This window comes from Phalaenopsis equestris, unplaced genomic scaffold (genome assembly GCF_001263595.1).
Source record: "Phalaenopsis equestris unplaced genomic scaffold, ASM126359v1 Scaffold000765, whole genome shotgun sequence".
Classification (NCBI taxonomy): Eukaryota; Viridiplantae; Streptophyta; class Magnoliopsida; order Asparagales; family Orchidaceae; genus Phalaenopsis; species Phalaenopsis equestris.
The window spans coordinates 964,033-980,853 of record NW_018165205.1 but is presented as its reverse complement, the minus strand read 5'-3'; the positions used below and the strand labels follow the sequence as shown (position 1 = coordinate 980,853).

The 16,821-nt window shown below is 34.0% G+C and overlaps 1 protein-coding gene across 1 annotated transcript in view; it reads left to right on the top strand.

The window, feature by feature from the left end:
- Positions 1 to 3,938: 3,938 nt before the first annotated feature.
- The window catches only part of LOC110031051, a 48,741-nt gene continuing 35,858 nt past the window's right edge, over positions 3,939 to 16,821 (top strand). The window contains exons 1-8 of the mRNA XM_020734086.1: positions 3,939 to 4,220; positions 4,320 to 4,355; positions 4,431 to 4,529; positions 5,818 to 5,901; positions 6,004 to 6,122; positions 6,366 to 6,467; positions 12,258 to 12,377; positions 12,477 to 12,539. Of these exons, the coding sequence (XP_020589745.1) occupies positions 4,125 to 4,220; positions 4,320 to 4,355; positions 4,431 to 4,529; positions 5,818 to 5,901; positions 6,004 to 6,122; positions 6,366 to 6,467; positions 12,258 to 12,377; positions 12,477 to 12,539 (719 nt within the window). The 5' untranslated portion in view covers positions 3,939 to 4,124. The remainder of the gene's footprint in view (positions 4,221 to 4,319; positions 4,356 to 4,430; positions 4,530 to 5,817; positions 5,902 to 6,003; positions 6,123 to 6,365; positions 6,468 to 12,257; positions 12,378 to 12,476; positions 12,540 to 16,821) is intronic.

Genomic DNA, 16,821 nt, shown 5'->3' with positions numbered 1-16,821 from the left:
CATATAAATTTTAAAATATTGTAAGAAATTTAATCTTATGATTTTTTATACATTGTAAAATAGGCATAATTTCATGTAATTAAACAATATTCTCACGTGAAAGTTAAATGATGTTTAGAAGATTATGTGTGTGTTTGTGTGTTAAATCCAAAAATGTCATGTTAATCACACCTAATGTATAGAGCATTGGACAAACGAGAGGAAGAAAGAGTAAGAAAGAAAAATAGAGCACACCGTAAAACATGTTTTGATAAAATCAATTCAACATCCTTTATTAAAAAAATAATCCTATGTTTGTAGATCCTACAGGCATTTAAGTAAAGTTACATGGTTGTCTCTGTTTTAATAGGGAAGTTATGATTCATTATTACACCTTTTCATTTTTGTAACTTATTTCAGGACCCTTTAGTATTCTTAACCAGCGTCGACATCGTTCTATAGTGATAACTGCTTGAAGAGAGGCTTTACATGGCTTGCTAGTGTTGTCATATGGTCCTTGAAAAATTATTCAATTGGCTAAAAGGTCATTGATCGACTGGAATATCCTCGGCTGACCTTCTCAAGAGAATCCTCAGTAGAGGCCCTCTTATCTTTAAGGTAAAATTGGACCACCAATGAGAGGTTGTATCACTATAATGTGACCGGTAGTTCTCTTTAGGCAATGGGTCTTCTCAAGGAAATAGAAAAATATTCAATGGGACATTATTTGACCATCTTTTTTAAGAATGTCAAAATTAGTTGAGGGTGACGACTATGCGTGACTGTCCCTCTGATCAAGTGCCTCATTTTCATTCGTTCGGTTGACCCATAGTTCTGATAATGAATACAAGTGTCATCTACAAAAAAAAAAAAAAAAAAAAAAAAAAAAAAATTGGTTTTTTTTTTTAAAAATGGATTATGATTTATTTAGGTTATTCAAAAGAAATAAATTGAATGAAATAATGTCATTTGATAAAATAATTGATTGAGATATCTGAATAAAGTTGGCCAATATATATTTTTTTATTTCTCTCTTAACCAAAGCTCCAATTTTTGTGCTTTTTCCCACACACCTAACAACAAAAAAGGGAAAGAAAAGTCTTATGTACTAAACCGACATTTTAACAAAACTTTAACGTTTTAACACAATGGATATGTTAGAATCATCTATATTTTTGTCTCTAAAATTAGTTCAATTTTGTATCAGGGAGTGACTATTGTAATTTTTTTTTTTTCATGAAAAGGTATGCCATTCATTTTTTATAATTACCACTACTGAGAAGAATTGTTGTTAAAAGTTAGGAAAATTTAAATAAATAGTTGAGAAGATTTACATGCATACCACTCCTTTATATGTATTTACATGCATACCACTTCTTTAAAGTTGATTTTCTTGTTCGCTGGTATTTCAATGATTCATTTCTTATTTGCAAGGAATTCTCTCATAGACTCGATAAGTAGAGTCGTACCGCTTTTGAGAAGAGACCTCGACCTTGAACCAGAGAAAAACTAGAGCTTGAAGGAGAAGGAGTTTAACCCCCGCGCTTTCCACTATTAATGAATGTCATCAGCTCTTGCAATCGCCGATTGTTGTCGACCACTGCTTTTCAACCGTCATTGAACACTATCAGCCGCCACTTCTTACGGAGAAATCCCTTATGGATTCATAGCTTATGTTGTAGAATCCCATCATATGTTGCATAATAGTGAAGCAACTGACGAAGTAATGTGTCATTGAGTACATTGTGCAACGAAGCATCCCCAAATATAGTGTAACGACGCTCCCTTCAACAAATACTTACAAAATTTATACTCAGAATATGATGACTTTTCTTCAAACTTTTGATGCTCAATCTTCGGACAGCTTGCTACCATGATGTACGAGACTAACTACAACCAATGTGGTCCACACCTAGTGCAGCTCCAAACTCCAAACTCTATGACCTATTAACATCATCATAGCTTGTGTAGCTCCCAAATTCGGTCTTTGTGGCCTTGAAACATTATTATAGTTTGTGTAGCTCCCAACTCTGACTTTTATGACCTACAGACATTATCATAGCTCGTGCAGCTCCCAACCCCAGTTTTTATGGCCTACATACATTATCACAGTTTGTGTCGCTCCCAACTCTTAGCCTCTTTGGGTTACATGCATTATCACAGCTTATGCACCACTCAAATTAGGTCTCTATGGTCTGCAAATATTATCATAACTCCCCCCTTTGATTAATGTGATCATATGTGGCCTACATAGCTCGTTGTTCACGCGACCCCCAACTCCAACCTTTACGGCCTACAAATATCATTGCAGCTCGCCACGACGGCTTATGTGAGTCACAACTCTCACATGTCATAGATCCGACCTCTATGGCTTATGAATATTATTGTATTCCCCAGCTTTGTTCTCCACAACCTACAAACATTATTATGGTTCCTCTCTACGATCTACATGATTAACTACGTCTCTATGATCCACAAATCACACAACTCTCGACTTCGACCTCTACAACCTATGAATGTCGTCGGAGCTCACCACGATGGTTTGTGTGGTCAATAATGACCTATGTGGCTCACAACACACACAACCCCCAACTCACGCCTCTACGACATACAAACATTATCACAACCCATGTAAATCATAATTATGATATTTGAGGTTCACAAATGTTACCACAATTCATGCAACTCCGAACTTCAACCTCTATGGCCTACGAACATTATCTCAGCTCACAAAGCTCCAAACTCCAGTCCCTATACTTTATGTAAGTTATTATAACTTATTGTCACTACCTATGTGACCTATTATGTCTAGTGATCCACAACTCATACAACTTCAAACTCTGACCTTTATGCCCAACGAACGTTATCACACCTCATGCAGCTCTCAAATACAACCTCTGCAATTGACGAGCGTTATCACAATTTGTGCAACTCTCAACTTCGACTACAACCTATGTGGCTCACAACTTATGCAGCTCCTAATCCCGACCAGCCTCTACGGCTTAAGGGCATTATCACAACTTTTATAGCTCCCAACTCCAACCTTTGTGCCCTACAACGTTATAATAGCTCATGTAGCTCCAAACTCCGACCTTTGCAGTATATCACCACTACGTCTCATGAGACGAACTACGACCTATGTGACTAACAACTATAACTCCATATTATGATCTCTATGACTAATCAACCCTCCTGAAGCAACAATCTTCGAGACCCACATGGTCAACTAATACCATGACTTTCAATTAAGACCTCTACAATAAGCTGACACTACAACCACCGCCTACAAACTCACGACAGACTACTGTATTCACAACAATTGACTACGATCTTCATGACCCATTATAACTAATGTAGATGAAATATCGTTGTACATCAATCCTGTAAGTCCATCTTTCCTAACTCAGGAAAAGAATGGGTCTGTGCACTCATAATTACATAATTATTTCAACTAGGTCATACCCAATTATTTTTTTTTCCAAGGTTTTCTACATAAAATGTCAATGTCTCTCATCGTGCCTACTTTATTCTTTTATCTGTGTGATAAAACTTCATGCAATGTTAAGACGCTAAATATTCATACTGCCATTGAGAATCATCGACATGCAACAAGTGATATTTTTTATGCCATGCGAGAGACGTGAGTGGTATTAATGATCAAATTTAGGCTATCATGAAAATTATCATTACTAGATTAATCCGTGACGAGATTATCAGAAATTAATTAAAGTTTATACTGTACCATCACTATAAAAATCTAACATTTTTTTTTGGAAACATTCAAATTAAAAATTTGATCATTACCAGGGACATAATTAGAAGAATATCATAAATCAAAATTTTGTTCTAGCCGTTTAGGATTGTATTTTGCAATCATTTATTTATTTAAATATGTTAAAATATCAGCATTTATCTAAGAATGTAAGACAAATTACCATTACGACGAAATACATATGAAATTCATCAAAGCATTTTCTTCCATCGTCGCTTTCTTCTGCTGTCCCACCGCCAAGCACGGCGTCGATCGAGGAGAGCGGCGGAGAGGACGAGAGAGAGAGAGAGAGAGAGAGAGAGAGAGAGAGAGAGAGAGAGAGTGTGTGTGTAGAGAAACGTAGAAGAGGAAAGCCCTTGCCTGTGAAGCCACAATGAAGAAGCGAGCTTCTGTCGGTCTTCTCGCGTTCCTGACGGCTTTGGTAGTCCTCGCCTTCATCACTACGAAGATCCAGCATGATCATCTCAAGGTCTTCTTCTTATTATCTCTTTGTTGCTATGTCTCTCACCCCATTAATTATTGTCTTCTGTTCTTCCGACGGCTTTACTCAAGCTCTGATTATGGCCAGGTGACTGAAAGGATCCGCCCGCAGGCGGTGGTACAGGTAAGTCAGCTTTTTTGTCGGATTGGGTGTTACCATGGGTGAGAAAATGGTTATCATTTGATTATGGTGTTTCAGAAGCAGTTCAGGACCAGCATCACAGCTCTTCCGCGTGGCATTGTGGAATCAACCACCGACATGGAGATGAAGCCTCTTTGGAACGTCTCTAATTCCAAAGTAACTAAAATTTCGACTTACTTTTTTCTCCCGTTTTCCTCCATTTCCTTTCATGGACACCTTGAGATATCTTTGCTTGCAGTTGTTTTATCTCATCATTGTCATTTTGTGTACTTTTCCCCAATATGGACCTGATCAATACTTGCTTTCTATGAAATGCTGCTTGCTCCGAGGCCATTCGTGTTTTTCTATTATATTTTCACAAATTGAGCTTTATATTTGCATTTAATGTATTTTGATGATGAATTAATTGATATATAAATGAACGAGGAAGTTTGTAGTTGTGTATTGCTTAAAGAACTATTGTGTTTGTTTTTTTGCATGAGCTATGCATGTGATGTTTGAACCTCACTTGGATAAAAGCAGAGTATTCTTGAAGATTTGGAGTAGATTTGAAGCAGCTTATCTATGGAGATTTGGAGCGGAGTTAAAAGTAGCTTATTCTTAAAGTCTTTTAAATTCAACACTTTAATTTGTGGAGCAGGTGAATCATCATTTTCAATACACAAACCATAGAAAATAAAAGTTGAAGAAGACAAAGAAGTCGCATAGGCATTTAAATCATTTTCTTATGCATTTAAGGATCTTATTATATCATGGTGCTTCCCTTCTTTTCTCTTCCTTCGTACTTCTATAAGTACCCCTGCGATGTAATGAAATGTTATGTTGTGTTGATATTAGATTTTTGCTAGCTATGTCATAAGTACTACTTGGTGTTCCTCTCATAACGGAGGATTGGATGATTTTTTCATATAATATTATATGGAATTTCTTCTCTTTCTCCCTCCATCATTGCCTTAGTAAGTGTTAGCCAACTCAAGGATCTCTAGCAGTTACCCCCCACCTTCTCAGAGTGGGGATTCAACCGACATTGCCATATATGAAAGGAAGGATTCTCTCCTCCCTTTATAACCACTATCATTTTTGAATGTTAGTAGAGCTTGGAGTGAACTATATTGAAGCATCATTGGAGCAATGATTCGTTGTGGAACCCATCTTCTAAGATATAAGGACTTTCAAACTCCTATCTATTTTTTGGTTTATTCTTTGTTTGCCTTGGCTAATGGTTCTCTAAGGAAAGCAGGTTTAGATTCTAAATTCTTGTATGATTTACTTTGCCTTCCTGCATCGTGATGTTTCACTTGAAACATATATTCTTTGAAATGCTAATTCTGGTAGGCTTGTAAATGTTTTACTTTGTTAATTTAACTTTTGTCTAACTGGATATGTATGTGCAAAGCCGTTGTATGCTGTCAAAATAAGTGAATATTTTGTTTTTTTTTTTCAGGGTACTAATGTAAATTTTGCGGGTTTATTGGCAATTGCTGTTGGTATATCACAAAAACAAAATGTAGACAAGATGGTTCGTAAGGTATGCAGATAGTCCAAACTCTTTCACAACGAGCTTAGTTATGGCTTCCTTTTTTTTATTTACATATTAAAGCTGATGAATTTTGCACTCTTGTTTGCTCAGTTTTTAATAGATAATTGTTCCATTATACTTTTTCATTATGATGGAAATGTGGATGGTTGGCACGACCTTGAATGGACTGACAAAGCAATCCACATACTCGCACAAAACCAAACAAAGTGGTAATATATTTTATTTTAAGAATACATGTCTTTGTAAACTAACCGTAATAAACATCTCCATTCAAGCAATCACATGTAGTTCTACCATGCATGCTGTGACATTTAACTAATAGCCTGGCTACGTCCTGTACTAGCATTACAAATAGAGAGACAAACATGCAATGATTTCATCTTCTTGATCATGGACTGCATAGATCATTGTGCAAGCCTTAATGATCTAAATTTCGAGAAAACTTCATGCAGGTGGTTTGCGAAGCGTTTTCTACATCCAGATGTGGTAGCTTTATATGATTATATCTTTCTCTGGGATGAAGATATAGGAGTTGATTATTTTAATCCTGGAAGGTATTTATGAGTTGAATTTCTGCGCAAATATTCATAAGAATGTGATATGACATGTTTGCTTGTATGTGTTTTTTCTGACTAGAGCAATCTGATAAAGTCTTTTCAGTGATCTGATGATCGGTGAACATATTCTTATTTTAGAAAACTCACAAAGCTCTGTTTTTTTATTTGAACTTAAGGAAATTGAAGAATAGCATCACTTTATTTTATTAAATTACAATTTACTCCAATAACGAGGTTTTGACCCTTGGCTTCTTTAATGTTGTGCTGTTCTGTAAAACACTGAAGGTCATTCCATGCTGTAAGTTTCAAGCTTTAGGCAATTAGAGTAAGAAAAAGTAAGGATGAAGGATGATTTGATGGTAAAAGTAGACCATGATATTGAGGCATGCTGGTAGTATCAAAATTAATAATAAGACAACCATCCTCGAAACTTCTGTCAAATTATTATTATTATTATTATTTATTTCCATTGTTGTATACCAGCCTTAGGAAGGTCCGTGCAAATGCAGAAGTTTTATAGTTTTCATGAGTGTTCTCTTGCTGCTGAAAATGAATTGGTTGCATTATTTTGTTGAGTGCATTGCGATTGCTTCATGGAAATGTGGTTATCCAATTTTTTTAATGCTTTATTGGAAGTTGTAACAAACATGATGATGAGGGCTAATTCTTCTTGTGTAGTTTAGGCTTTAAAAAGTTTACATTATTTGTGTTGCATTTGAAGTGGATGATGTATTGTATGAAAACATTAGTTTTCTGCAATAACACTAGCTTGGATCCTATTATCATCTGATTTTGGCTTCGTGAAATTAATCAAAGTAAAGAAAGCTAACTCTATACTTTAGGATAAAATTATTCAGTATCACAAGAAGTTCTAATCTCGAAAAGTTCTAATCTCGAAAAATGAACGAAGTTTGGTATGTAAAGTTTTTGTTATTCAAGCCTATTTAAAGGTTATCTTATTTATCTTTATTTGGGGCTTGAAACTGCTAAAATTTTGGCCATCTCATTGCATCAATCATCTGAATATCTTGAAAGATATGTGAATCTTTTGATGATTCCATTTTTATCTATCAACATATGGAAAAGACATTTTAGAAATGAACCAAAAAAGTTATACTTATCCCAAACCTAAATAGAAGTCTAAACTAAGAACCACAATTAAAAACTAAAAATGAATTAAGGAAGTTAATGATTAAGGATTTGCATTTGCAACAATGGTTCACCAAGTAACCTAATATAACTAGTTAGAAGATAAGTTATCACAAATGAGTTTGACATGTACTCCCAGCAAATTGCTCATATTTATTATAGCTTAAATAGCAAGATAAAGTGGCATGTGAAGTGAACAATAAAAGAGACAATTTACAATATAATATTAATATGATGAATGCCATCCTATTATCAAATTAGAATAGTATTGCACATATTAAATGTAAAAGATGATTTATGATATTGTCATTCATATAAAAATCATTACTCTGTGCATTTTTATACTAACATGTATAGTCACATTAGACATGCACATAGACACCTAACGATGATTCATCAACATTTTATCATAGTACCTTTATATTTATATAATTCTATATTTTGTCTACCAATATAGTCTAGATGGTGAAGGTTTTTATTAATCTCTAAAATCTATTTTTTTTTTTAAATACTTATCCCAAACCTAAATAGAAGTCTAAACTAAGAACCACAATTAAAAACTAAAAATGAATTAAGGAAGTTAATGATTAAGGATTTGCATTTGCAACAATGGTTCACCAAGTAACCTAATATAACTAGTTAGAAGATAAGTTATCACAAATGAGTTTGACATGTACTCCCAGCAAATTGCTCATATTTATTATAGCTTAAATAGCAAGATAAAGTGGCATGTGAAGTGAAGAATAAAAGAGACAATTTACAATATAATATTAATATGATGAATGCCATCCTATTATCAAATTAGAATAGTATTGCACATATTAAATGTAAAAGATGATTTATGATATTGTCATTCATATAAAAATCATTACTCTGTGCATTTTTATACTAACATGTATAGTCACATTAGACATGCACATAGACATCTAACGATGATTCATCAACATTTTATCATAGTACTTTTATATTTATATAACTCTATATTTTGTCTACCAATATAGTCTAGATGGTGAAGGTTTTTATTAATCTCTAAAATCTATTTTTTTTTTTAAATACTTATCCCAAACCTAAATAGAAGTCTAAACTAAGAACCACAATTAAAAACTAAAAATGAATTAAGGAAGTAGTTAATGATCAAGGATTTGCATTTGCAACAATGGTTCACCAAGTAACCTAATATAACTAGTTAGAAGATAAGTTATCACAAATGAGTTTGACATGTACTCCCAGCAAATTGCTCATATTTATTATAGCTTAAATAGCAAGATAAAGTGGCATGTGAAGTGAAGAATAAAAGAGACAATTTACAATATAATATTAATATGATGAATGCCATCCTATTATCAAATTAGAATAGTATTGCACATATTAAATGTAAAAGATGATTTATGATATTGTCATTCATATAAAAATCATTACTCTGTGCATTTTTATACTAACATGTATAGTCACATTAGACATGCACATAGACATCTAACGATGATTCATCAACATTTTATCATAGTACTTTTATATTTATATAACTCTATATTTTGTCTACCAATATAGTCTAGATGGTGAAGGTTTTTATTAATCTCTAAAATCTATTTTTTTTTTTAAATACTTATCCCAAACCTAAATAGAAGTCTAAACTAAGAACCACAATTAAAAACTAAAAATGAATTAAGGAAGTTAATGATTAAGGATTTGCATTTGCAACAATGGTTCACCAAGTAACCTAATATAACTAGTTAGAAGATAAGTTATCACAAATGAGTTTGACATGTACTCCCAGCAAATTGCTCATATTTATTATAGCTTAAATAGCAAGATAAAGTGGCATGTGAAGTGAAGAATAAAAGAGACAATTTACAATATAATATTAATATGATGAATGCCATCCTATTATCAAATTAGAATAGTATTGCACATATTAAATGTAAAAGATGATTTATGATATTGTCATTCATATAAAAATCATTACTCTGTACATTTTTATACTAACATGTATAGTCACATTAGACATGCACATAGACATCTAACGATGATTCATCAACATTTTATCATAGTACTTTTATATTTATATAACTCTATATTTTGTCTACCAATATAGTCTAGATGGTGAAGGTTTTTATTAATCTCTAAAATCTTTTTTTTTTTTTTAAATTATAAATGATGATACTCTATGGACCTGTTTATCCGTCTAGCCGATTTCAAAAGAGTTTCATAGACTTCATATATCAATAACAGACAAACATATATATATATATATATATATATATATTATGATATAAAATACAATAAATACGTATGGTGAGTAAAAATAGGCTTGGATTAGGGTTGATGTTTAATACCTTTGTCTGAGAGGGTAGGCCTCAATCAGATGGTTGTGGTATCTTTGAATGGACCCAATGAACCTTCACATGAAGTTCAAGGCCCTAGTGAATTGTCTAGATATGATTTCAATTGAACTATTTCAGGTGTTGGTCTAGAGCTATGTTAGAGCCTTTTTAGGATAGGGCTTTCGTGGGAAATTAACTCCTCTCACTGTGGAGATGGTGTGCGCATAGGGAATTGGAGTTTGTTGGAGGGTGGAGGTGTGGAGAAATTTGTCCTGTTTTGAGATAAATTTTTTAGCTCAAAATTGGGCACTCACGAGGGGAACCAGAGAAGGAAAATGGTGGGCTTGAGTAGAGGAGTTCTTAGAGAGTCTCTAGTGAGATTTTGGCAGAGTTTCCCTAAGGATTTAGATCATCTCCCCTTTAGTCGGGAATGGGGTTGTTTAAATAAGAGAGTTTGGAGTGGAGCTTAAGGCTTCAACTTGGGTTCAATAATTGCTTATGTGGAGGGTTCAAATGTGCCAAGGCCAATTGGAGCTGGCCAGCTTAGGTGGGTGTAATCGAGTTTAAATTTGAGCAAGGTGGCTCTTAGTTTTGGGGACTTCCAGCTACTAAGGAGGCTGGCTAGGGCAGGGGAAGCGGTCAGGCAGCCAGGTGAGCCAAGTGGAGGTTTAATTATGATTAACCCCTAATGATTTGGTATGATGGCAAGGATTTCTTGGTTTAGGCCCAAAAAAGGATAATATCCCTTAAATCAAGGGACCACTAGTCCATGGCTTCCATAGGTTGGTCTAAGTGGGTCTAGCCTGGTCACTAGGATTCATTTAGTGCTTGTACATATATATATATATATATATATATATATATATATATATTATACATATCATAAACAAATTTTTAGTAAATATTCCGTAATCAATATCACCAAAGCTAGCTTCATGATAGAATATGATTTCCATAAGCATGATTTATTGTATTGGACAAAGACATTGTGCATGGGAATAACTCTTGTTATCATATAGAATTATTTTAATATTAAGGAATTTATGCATCAATTAATCATTGTGAAATACTTTACATCATATGATAATTCATTATAGACATTCAAATGAATCTATGATAGTATTTATGACAATAATTAAATGTGAAAGATAGGATTGATAAATTTTTAAATACCTAGGGAGCCTATCACAAGTAGCACAAATAATGCCCTGATTAAAAGGGATGCACTTATATTCAATAAATAAAAAATGACTACATCGAGATAGTATTTCGAGAGTCCAAAACTCGGTCGAGAACTATGGAACAACAATAAACGAATATTACTTATATTATGAATTCCAAATAAATCAGAAACACATATTCTAGGCATCGAAAATCAAAAGTTAGCTAACAGAAGAGCAACTTAGTTAACATAAGTTACCCATTAGCCATCCTTGTTTAATTATCGCCTCTAAAAAATTAATCCCTAAACTCTTAAACTGAAATATATAATCTATCCCTAAAACTAATCAAACTAAAATCAAATCTAAGGTCTAATTGATTAATGATTTAGATTTTTGAGCATCAAGAGCTAAGCAAAAGAATGGGAGGAGAAGATGAGGTTGCGTAAAAGTTCTCTGAAGATTGATAACTATGAATGTACTGAGTGTTTGTGGAGGGAAAGACAACCGCTTCTTGAGAGAATTGCAAAGGAAAGATATAAAAGGGTAGGGCTTGTGATTCTTGGCTAAAGGAGATGAGGATTTGTGATGTTATGTTTGAGGATTTATGATGATAGGCTTTTGATGTTTTGATTGTTAAGGAAGACTCTCACTCAAGGAAAAGGGAAAGGGAGAGAGGAGTTCACCTTTGTGGCACGGGATGAAGCAAATGAGGGAGAAGTGCTATTCCCTCGCTATCATCTCCTTAAATTGTGTCCATAGGCTGCTTGCAAAATCTACGAGATTAAGTTTATTAAATTCTGAGTGTGGTAGAAGTGATGGTGGAAGGTGGAGGGTGGAGGGTGGAGGGTGGAGGGTCGCTTGTGCAATTTTCCTGAAGGAGCTAGAGGCTTGAATCTCTCTGCTTTAATTGTAAGCATATAATGTTCAGCTCTATTTTGTGCTTGAATCTCTCTGCTTTAATTGTGTGAACCTCTTCAAAATTATATTAATTTCTTGAATTTTCTAATATTTTCTTATATGAATGATTTCTCTAACTATCACTTCTTTGTGTAAAGATAATCATAGTTCCTTCCAGTCTTTGTATGTTGAGTTTTCTGTAATTCTGCTTACAATCCTTTCCATCCTGCCAACAATTAAATTTTTTTTTATGCCAGGTATATGCGAATAATTTTTTCTGAAGGATTGGAGATTTCACAACCCGCTGTTGATCCAGAACTATCATCCGACATTCACCATCGAATTACAGTCCGAAATAGAAAGACAAAAGTTCATAGGTAGTTGTAATATTTATTTATCCGAGTGAATGTTTGTTATTGTCTCAATAATTATATTGTGCAGTTCCTCATTCTTCTTTTTTTGCTTTACTTAATTAGAAGGGTGTATTTTTGCGGAAGTGTAAATTGCTCAGATGAAAGCAAAGGACCTCCTTGCACTGGGTAGGCTTTCTATTACATAAAGAGCTATATTTCTTGCTATCTAAAGTTTATTATTTTAGGTTCGTAAAAACCACTCCACTTCTTGTTGTGTCGTAAAGGTTAAAATTATGATATCATGCTTTAGCCTATCTTGGGTTTTGTGTAAATTTGCATCATATTTTATTTTTTTCATTAGCTCAAGTCATTTACTTTGTCTTAAGTTCAGCCCCTTACAGGTAAGGATATTTTAAGCTTCTTTGGTCAATGAAATCACATTTTGAACTTGTAGTATATGAAGATCTTTGAAGCGAAATAACTACAACTAGCTTTGATCCATAGGTGTTATAATACCTTATGTGCACGTTGAATAACTAGAAGTTGTTGGGACAAAGAAACCTTGTTCGATGTATAAAATACGCCACACTCAAAGTTTTTGTCTACAAAAATGGGACTCAAGAAGGCTCTTCTCTCTATTGTACAAGAGCAAACCGCAGAAATCCTACACAGAACTCACTGCACCGCTTGCTCTGTCCTACTCTTTTTACACGCAGTGCTGAGAGATCTGTTCATCATATAGAAGTCGAGGAATTAAATTTTGATGGAAAGAGAAAGCGCTCCTAAGCACCACTCCCAAGCATTGCCTTTCCATGCACCTTGTATGGAGTCATTCGTCTGGGTATTGAATCAGCATGTCTTGAGCACTGAGTTTCCAACGTCTCTTTTTTCGAACCTAGAAATGAACATACAGTGGCTTAGTCGTTCCCATTCAGGGTACTAGATTTACCATTGCTCGTTTTACTGAGCGCCTAGGCACCCTTAGGCACCCTTATTGGTGCTGGGGCCCTAGGTCCTCTCACCGAGCTCTGGTTTGTGCGGCAGGGTTTCCAACCCAATCAAACTATACACACTATAAATCTTTTACTTATAGAGACTGATTGCATTCAGTTTCTTTTCTCAAGATCTGCACCTCCAGGTCTGTACCATCTTCATTCATGTAATGCAGTGCGACTCATCTATAGTCTCAACTTTCGTGAACTCCCACTGAAGCCAAGCTTAGTTTTAGTTTTTCAATTCTAACCACTTAAGTCAACATGTATGCATGATTCTGAGTTGTCTTTTTCAAAATATATGCCATCTATTTTATACTGACATGAAAAACGATATTATTAGCTCGATGAATAACACTCATACTTGCATTATGAAGCTTTCCAATATCTTGTTAGGAGAATATCAAGTTCTGCCATAAAGCTCTGCAGCCAGATCAAGTCCTTGCCTCAGTGATAGCAATGTACTCAATTTATGTAGTTGAAAGTGTAATATCTTCTGCAGTCTGGAAACCATACTCACTGTTGCGTTCTCCAAAGTGAATATATATTCCGTTGCACTTCTACCATCTTTATCCTCTTACGGATCTGAATCTTCATATTCTTGTAGATCAATCTCTGCACCTTTGAAACAAAGTGCCCTGTTGACTATTCTTCTAAATTATCTGAAAATTCACTTCATTTTCTCTCTATGATGTTTGCCTCGATTACCCATGTATCTGCTGATCACTCATATTATATGTGCAATATTTGATCTTGTACATATCATCTCATACATCAAACTTCCAATAGTGCGGACTTCGAAAATTTTGACACTCCTCGAAATTCTCTGCAGTTAATTTTATTTATTTTTTGTTGAGAGAGCTTTGGAGGGTTAAATTTTCAGAAGGTGGATGAGATTATAGATAATACATTACTTAGAGATTTCACCCTCATTTTGCAATAACTTTTTGATATGGGGTTCGAGGTTTCCCATATGCACAAGCCCTTATGGTTAATTACTTCTGATAACGAGATAACACTTTCGATTAAGGTTTGTCATTTTGAATTGAATATTCAATATATCATAACATAGAACTTAAGTTACAAATTTTATCACTTGAAGCTTAAAACAAATATTGGAGGAAATGAGGATGAAACTCGATCAAGATCCCATAGTTTTGTCATCCGAGTCGTCATAGTCTTTGATCTACTTAGTTAGAAGTGGTAGTCAACTCAACTTAACTGAAAAATCCTTATCAACAATCAGGGGTTGCGTTGTCTGAGCGGTCTTTGTAGATCTTGGGTGGATGTTTGTTTAAGAGGACAAGTTTAAGTTATCCTTACCTTAATTAACAAAGGATATTATTTTTTTATGTCAACACGCATTCCAACCAATGTATTAAATGCTCAAATGCTAGTTTGAGAATGTTGCACGGGCTAATTGGGCTACTATGCCTATAGGGCTGGGTTGTAAGTCCCAGACAACTAGTATGATTCTTCTTGCAAGGGACTGGAGTTGATTAGTCAAGTAAATGTAATAAACGTTCAAATCCTTACAAGTCCAAATCACCTAGATAGATCTTTCTCATTGTAAGAACTGGAATAGACATGACTCATACTCCAAAAAAATCTAAACTAACGAAGCTAAACGCCCTCTTCAAATATAGAAGTTTTAAATGCTTAAATCATTGATGATGGCCGAATTGACGGAAGATTTCAACTGGAAGGGTCTATTTTCATAATTAAGCCTCTAAATAGGGTTGGCTTAGGCTCGGCTCGTGTTCGACTCGTTCGAATCTGGCTCGCGTTCAAAATCGGCTCGTGTTCGAAATGGCTCGTGAACAGTGTGTTTGTGTTCGGCTCAAATAATATTTTCATGTTCGTGTTCGGCTCAAAATTGACTCGTTAGAATATAAAATTATTTTAATAAATATTATTTTTTAAAAAAATAATAATTTTGCCTAAAATTTTTTCAAGAACAAATTTCATACAAAAATTCAGATATTTATTAACTTAAAAAAATGATGAACTCAAAAAACTTTACAAAATTGATTGCAAAATTTTATACAAGAATATTAATATTATTTGACAAAAATTTACAAAATAAGAATCAATTTATTACAAATTTTAAAATGTACAAACTAAACAAGAGTACAAAAAATAAAATAAAAATATGAAAATAAAAATCAAAATCTAAAAAAAATTGTATTGAACATTTAATTCTTGTTATGCTTTACATACAACTCAAACTACTAAAACTAATTTATGTAAAACTCGAGCTCACACCATTGGAGCTCCTGACAAGCACCTTGAGTAGATACGTAGGTTTCTTCAGTGCAGTAGGTTGTAGAATCGAAGACTATGATGGTCGTTGGTTGATCTCTGGTTAAGACTTTCAGAGATCTGTTGTTTGCAAAATATGTCAAGAACGAATTCTAAAGAAGCAGTCATAATGGTGAATCTCGGTATTATGGCTCTCTAGAAGAATACCACTTTGCAGCTTGTTGGTTTGGAGATTCCCATTGTTGACGCTATGACCATGATTGTATTTTTTTGAAGCTACATCATATGACTTCAGTTTGTCGAAGAAGTATATTATTTGAAATTATGAAGGAGAAAGAAGAATATTAAGAGCTTTGTGATTGTTACTTGATCAATCTGTCTTTCAACAAGCTCTAGCCTCATAAAAGAGTATTCCTGTCCACAATCAATTAAAAAAAAATCTAAAATCGGTTAATAGAAAGAGCTCGGCTAGTGATATTGAACTACTTTTCTTGAGTTCAACAAATTAAGCCCTACTGAAATGAATCATGCTAAATTTTGATTTTTTATAGTAGACCAATAGAGCTCCAATTAAAAAGCGGTTATCTTTCTTCTTAGATAATTGCTCAAAATTAATGAAGGTAAAATGATCAGAGAAGGAATTGGAGTGACGTCTGATTTGTGCTCTTAGAGATCTGTCATTAACAAGATTGTGCGAAGATGAATTTTGAAAAAAGTTTATTGAAGAATCTTAAGATGGTTGACACCTTGAAAAGCTTGCTAAGAGATCCCATCTTTAGTCAGCATAAACCTTGCGGGCAAAGAAGTTATCAATTTAATGCTAGCAGGATATGGCTATGGTAATTTCTTACCTCCTAATATATAAAAAGAGATGTATCTTAAATCCTCATGGGTTGGAGGATTATTAAATTCAAGCTGAAATAATTTTTTTCGCAGAGTGATTTCATCAAACCTAAAGTTGACAGAAAATTTAAGCTTAACTTGGAAGGTATTTTTGTCATAAAAAAGACGTATATGGAGGAGCCTACCAACTCAATTACTTTAATAGTCGACGATTAATGTCGACAATCAATGATCGATGTTTGATGAAATATTACACATAGCTCCCTTGTTAAAGCTGTTACAAAAGTTTCCTATAGTGAAAAGAGAATATATGCTCTATTCCACCACGAGTGTAATGCTTCATTGGAAATTCTTATTTAATGCAAGAATGC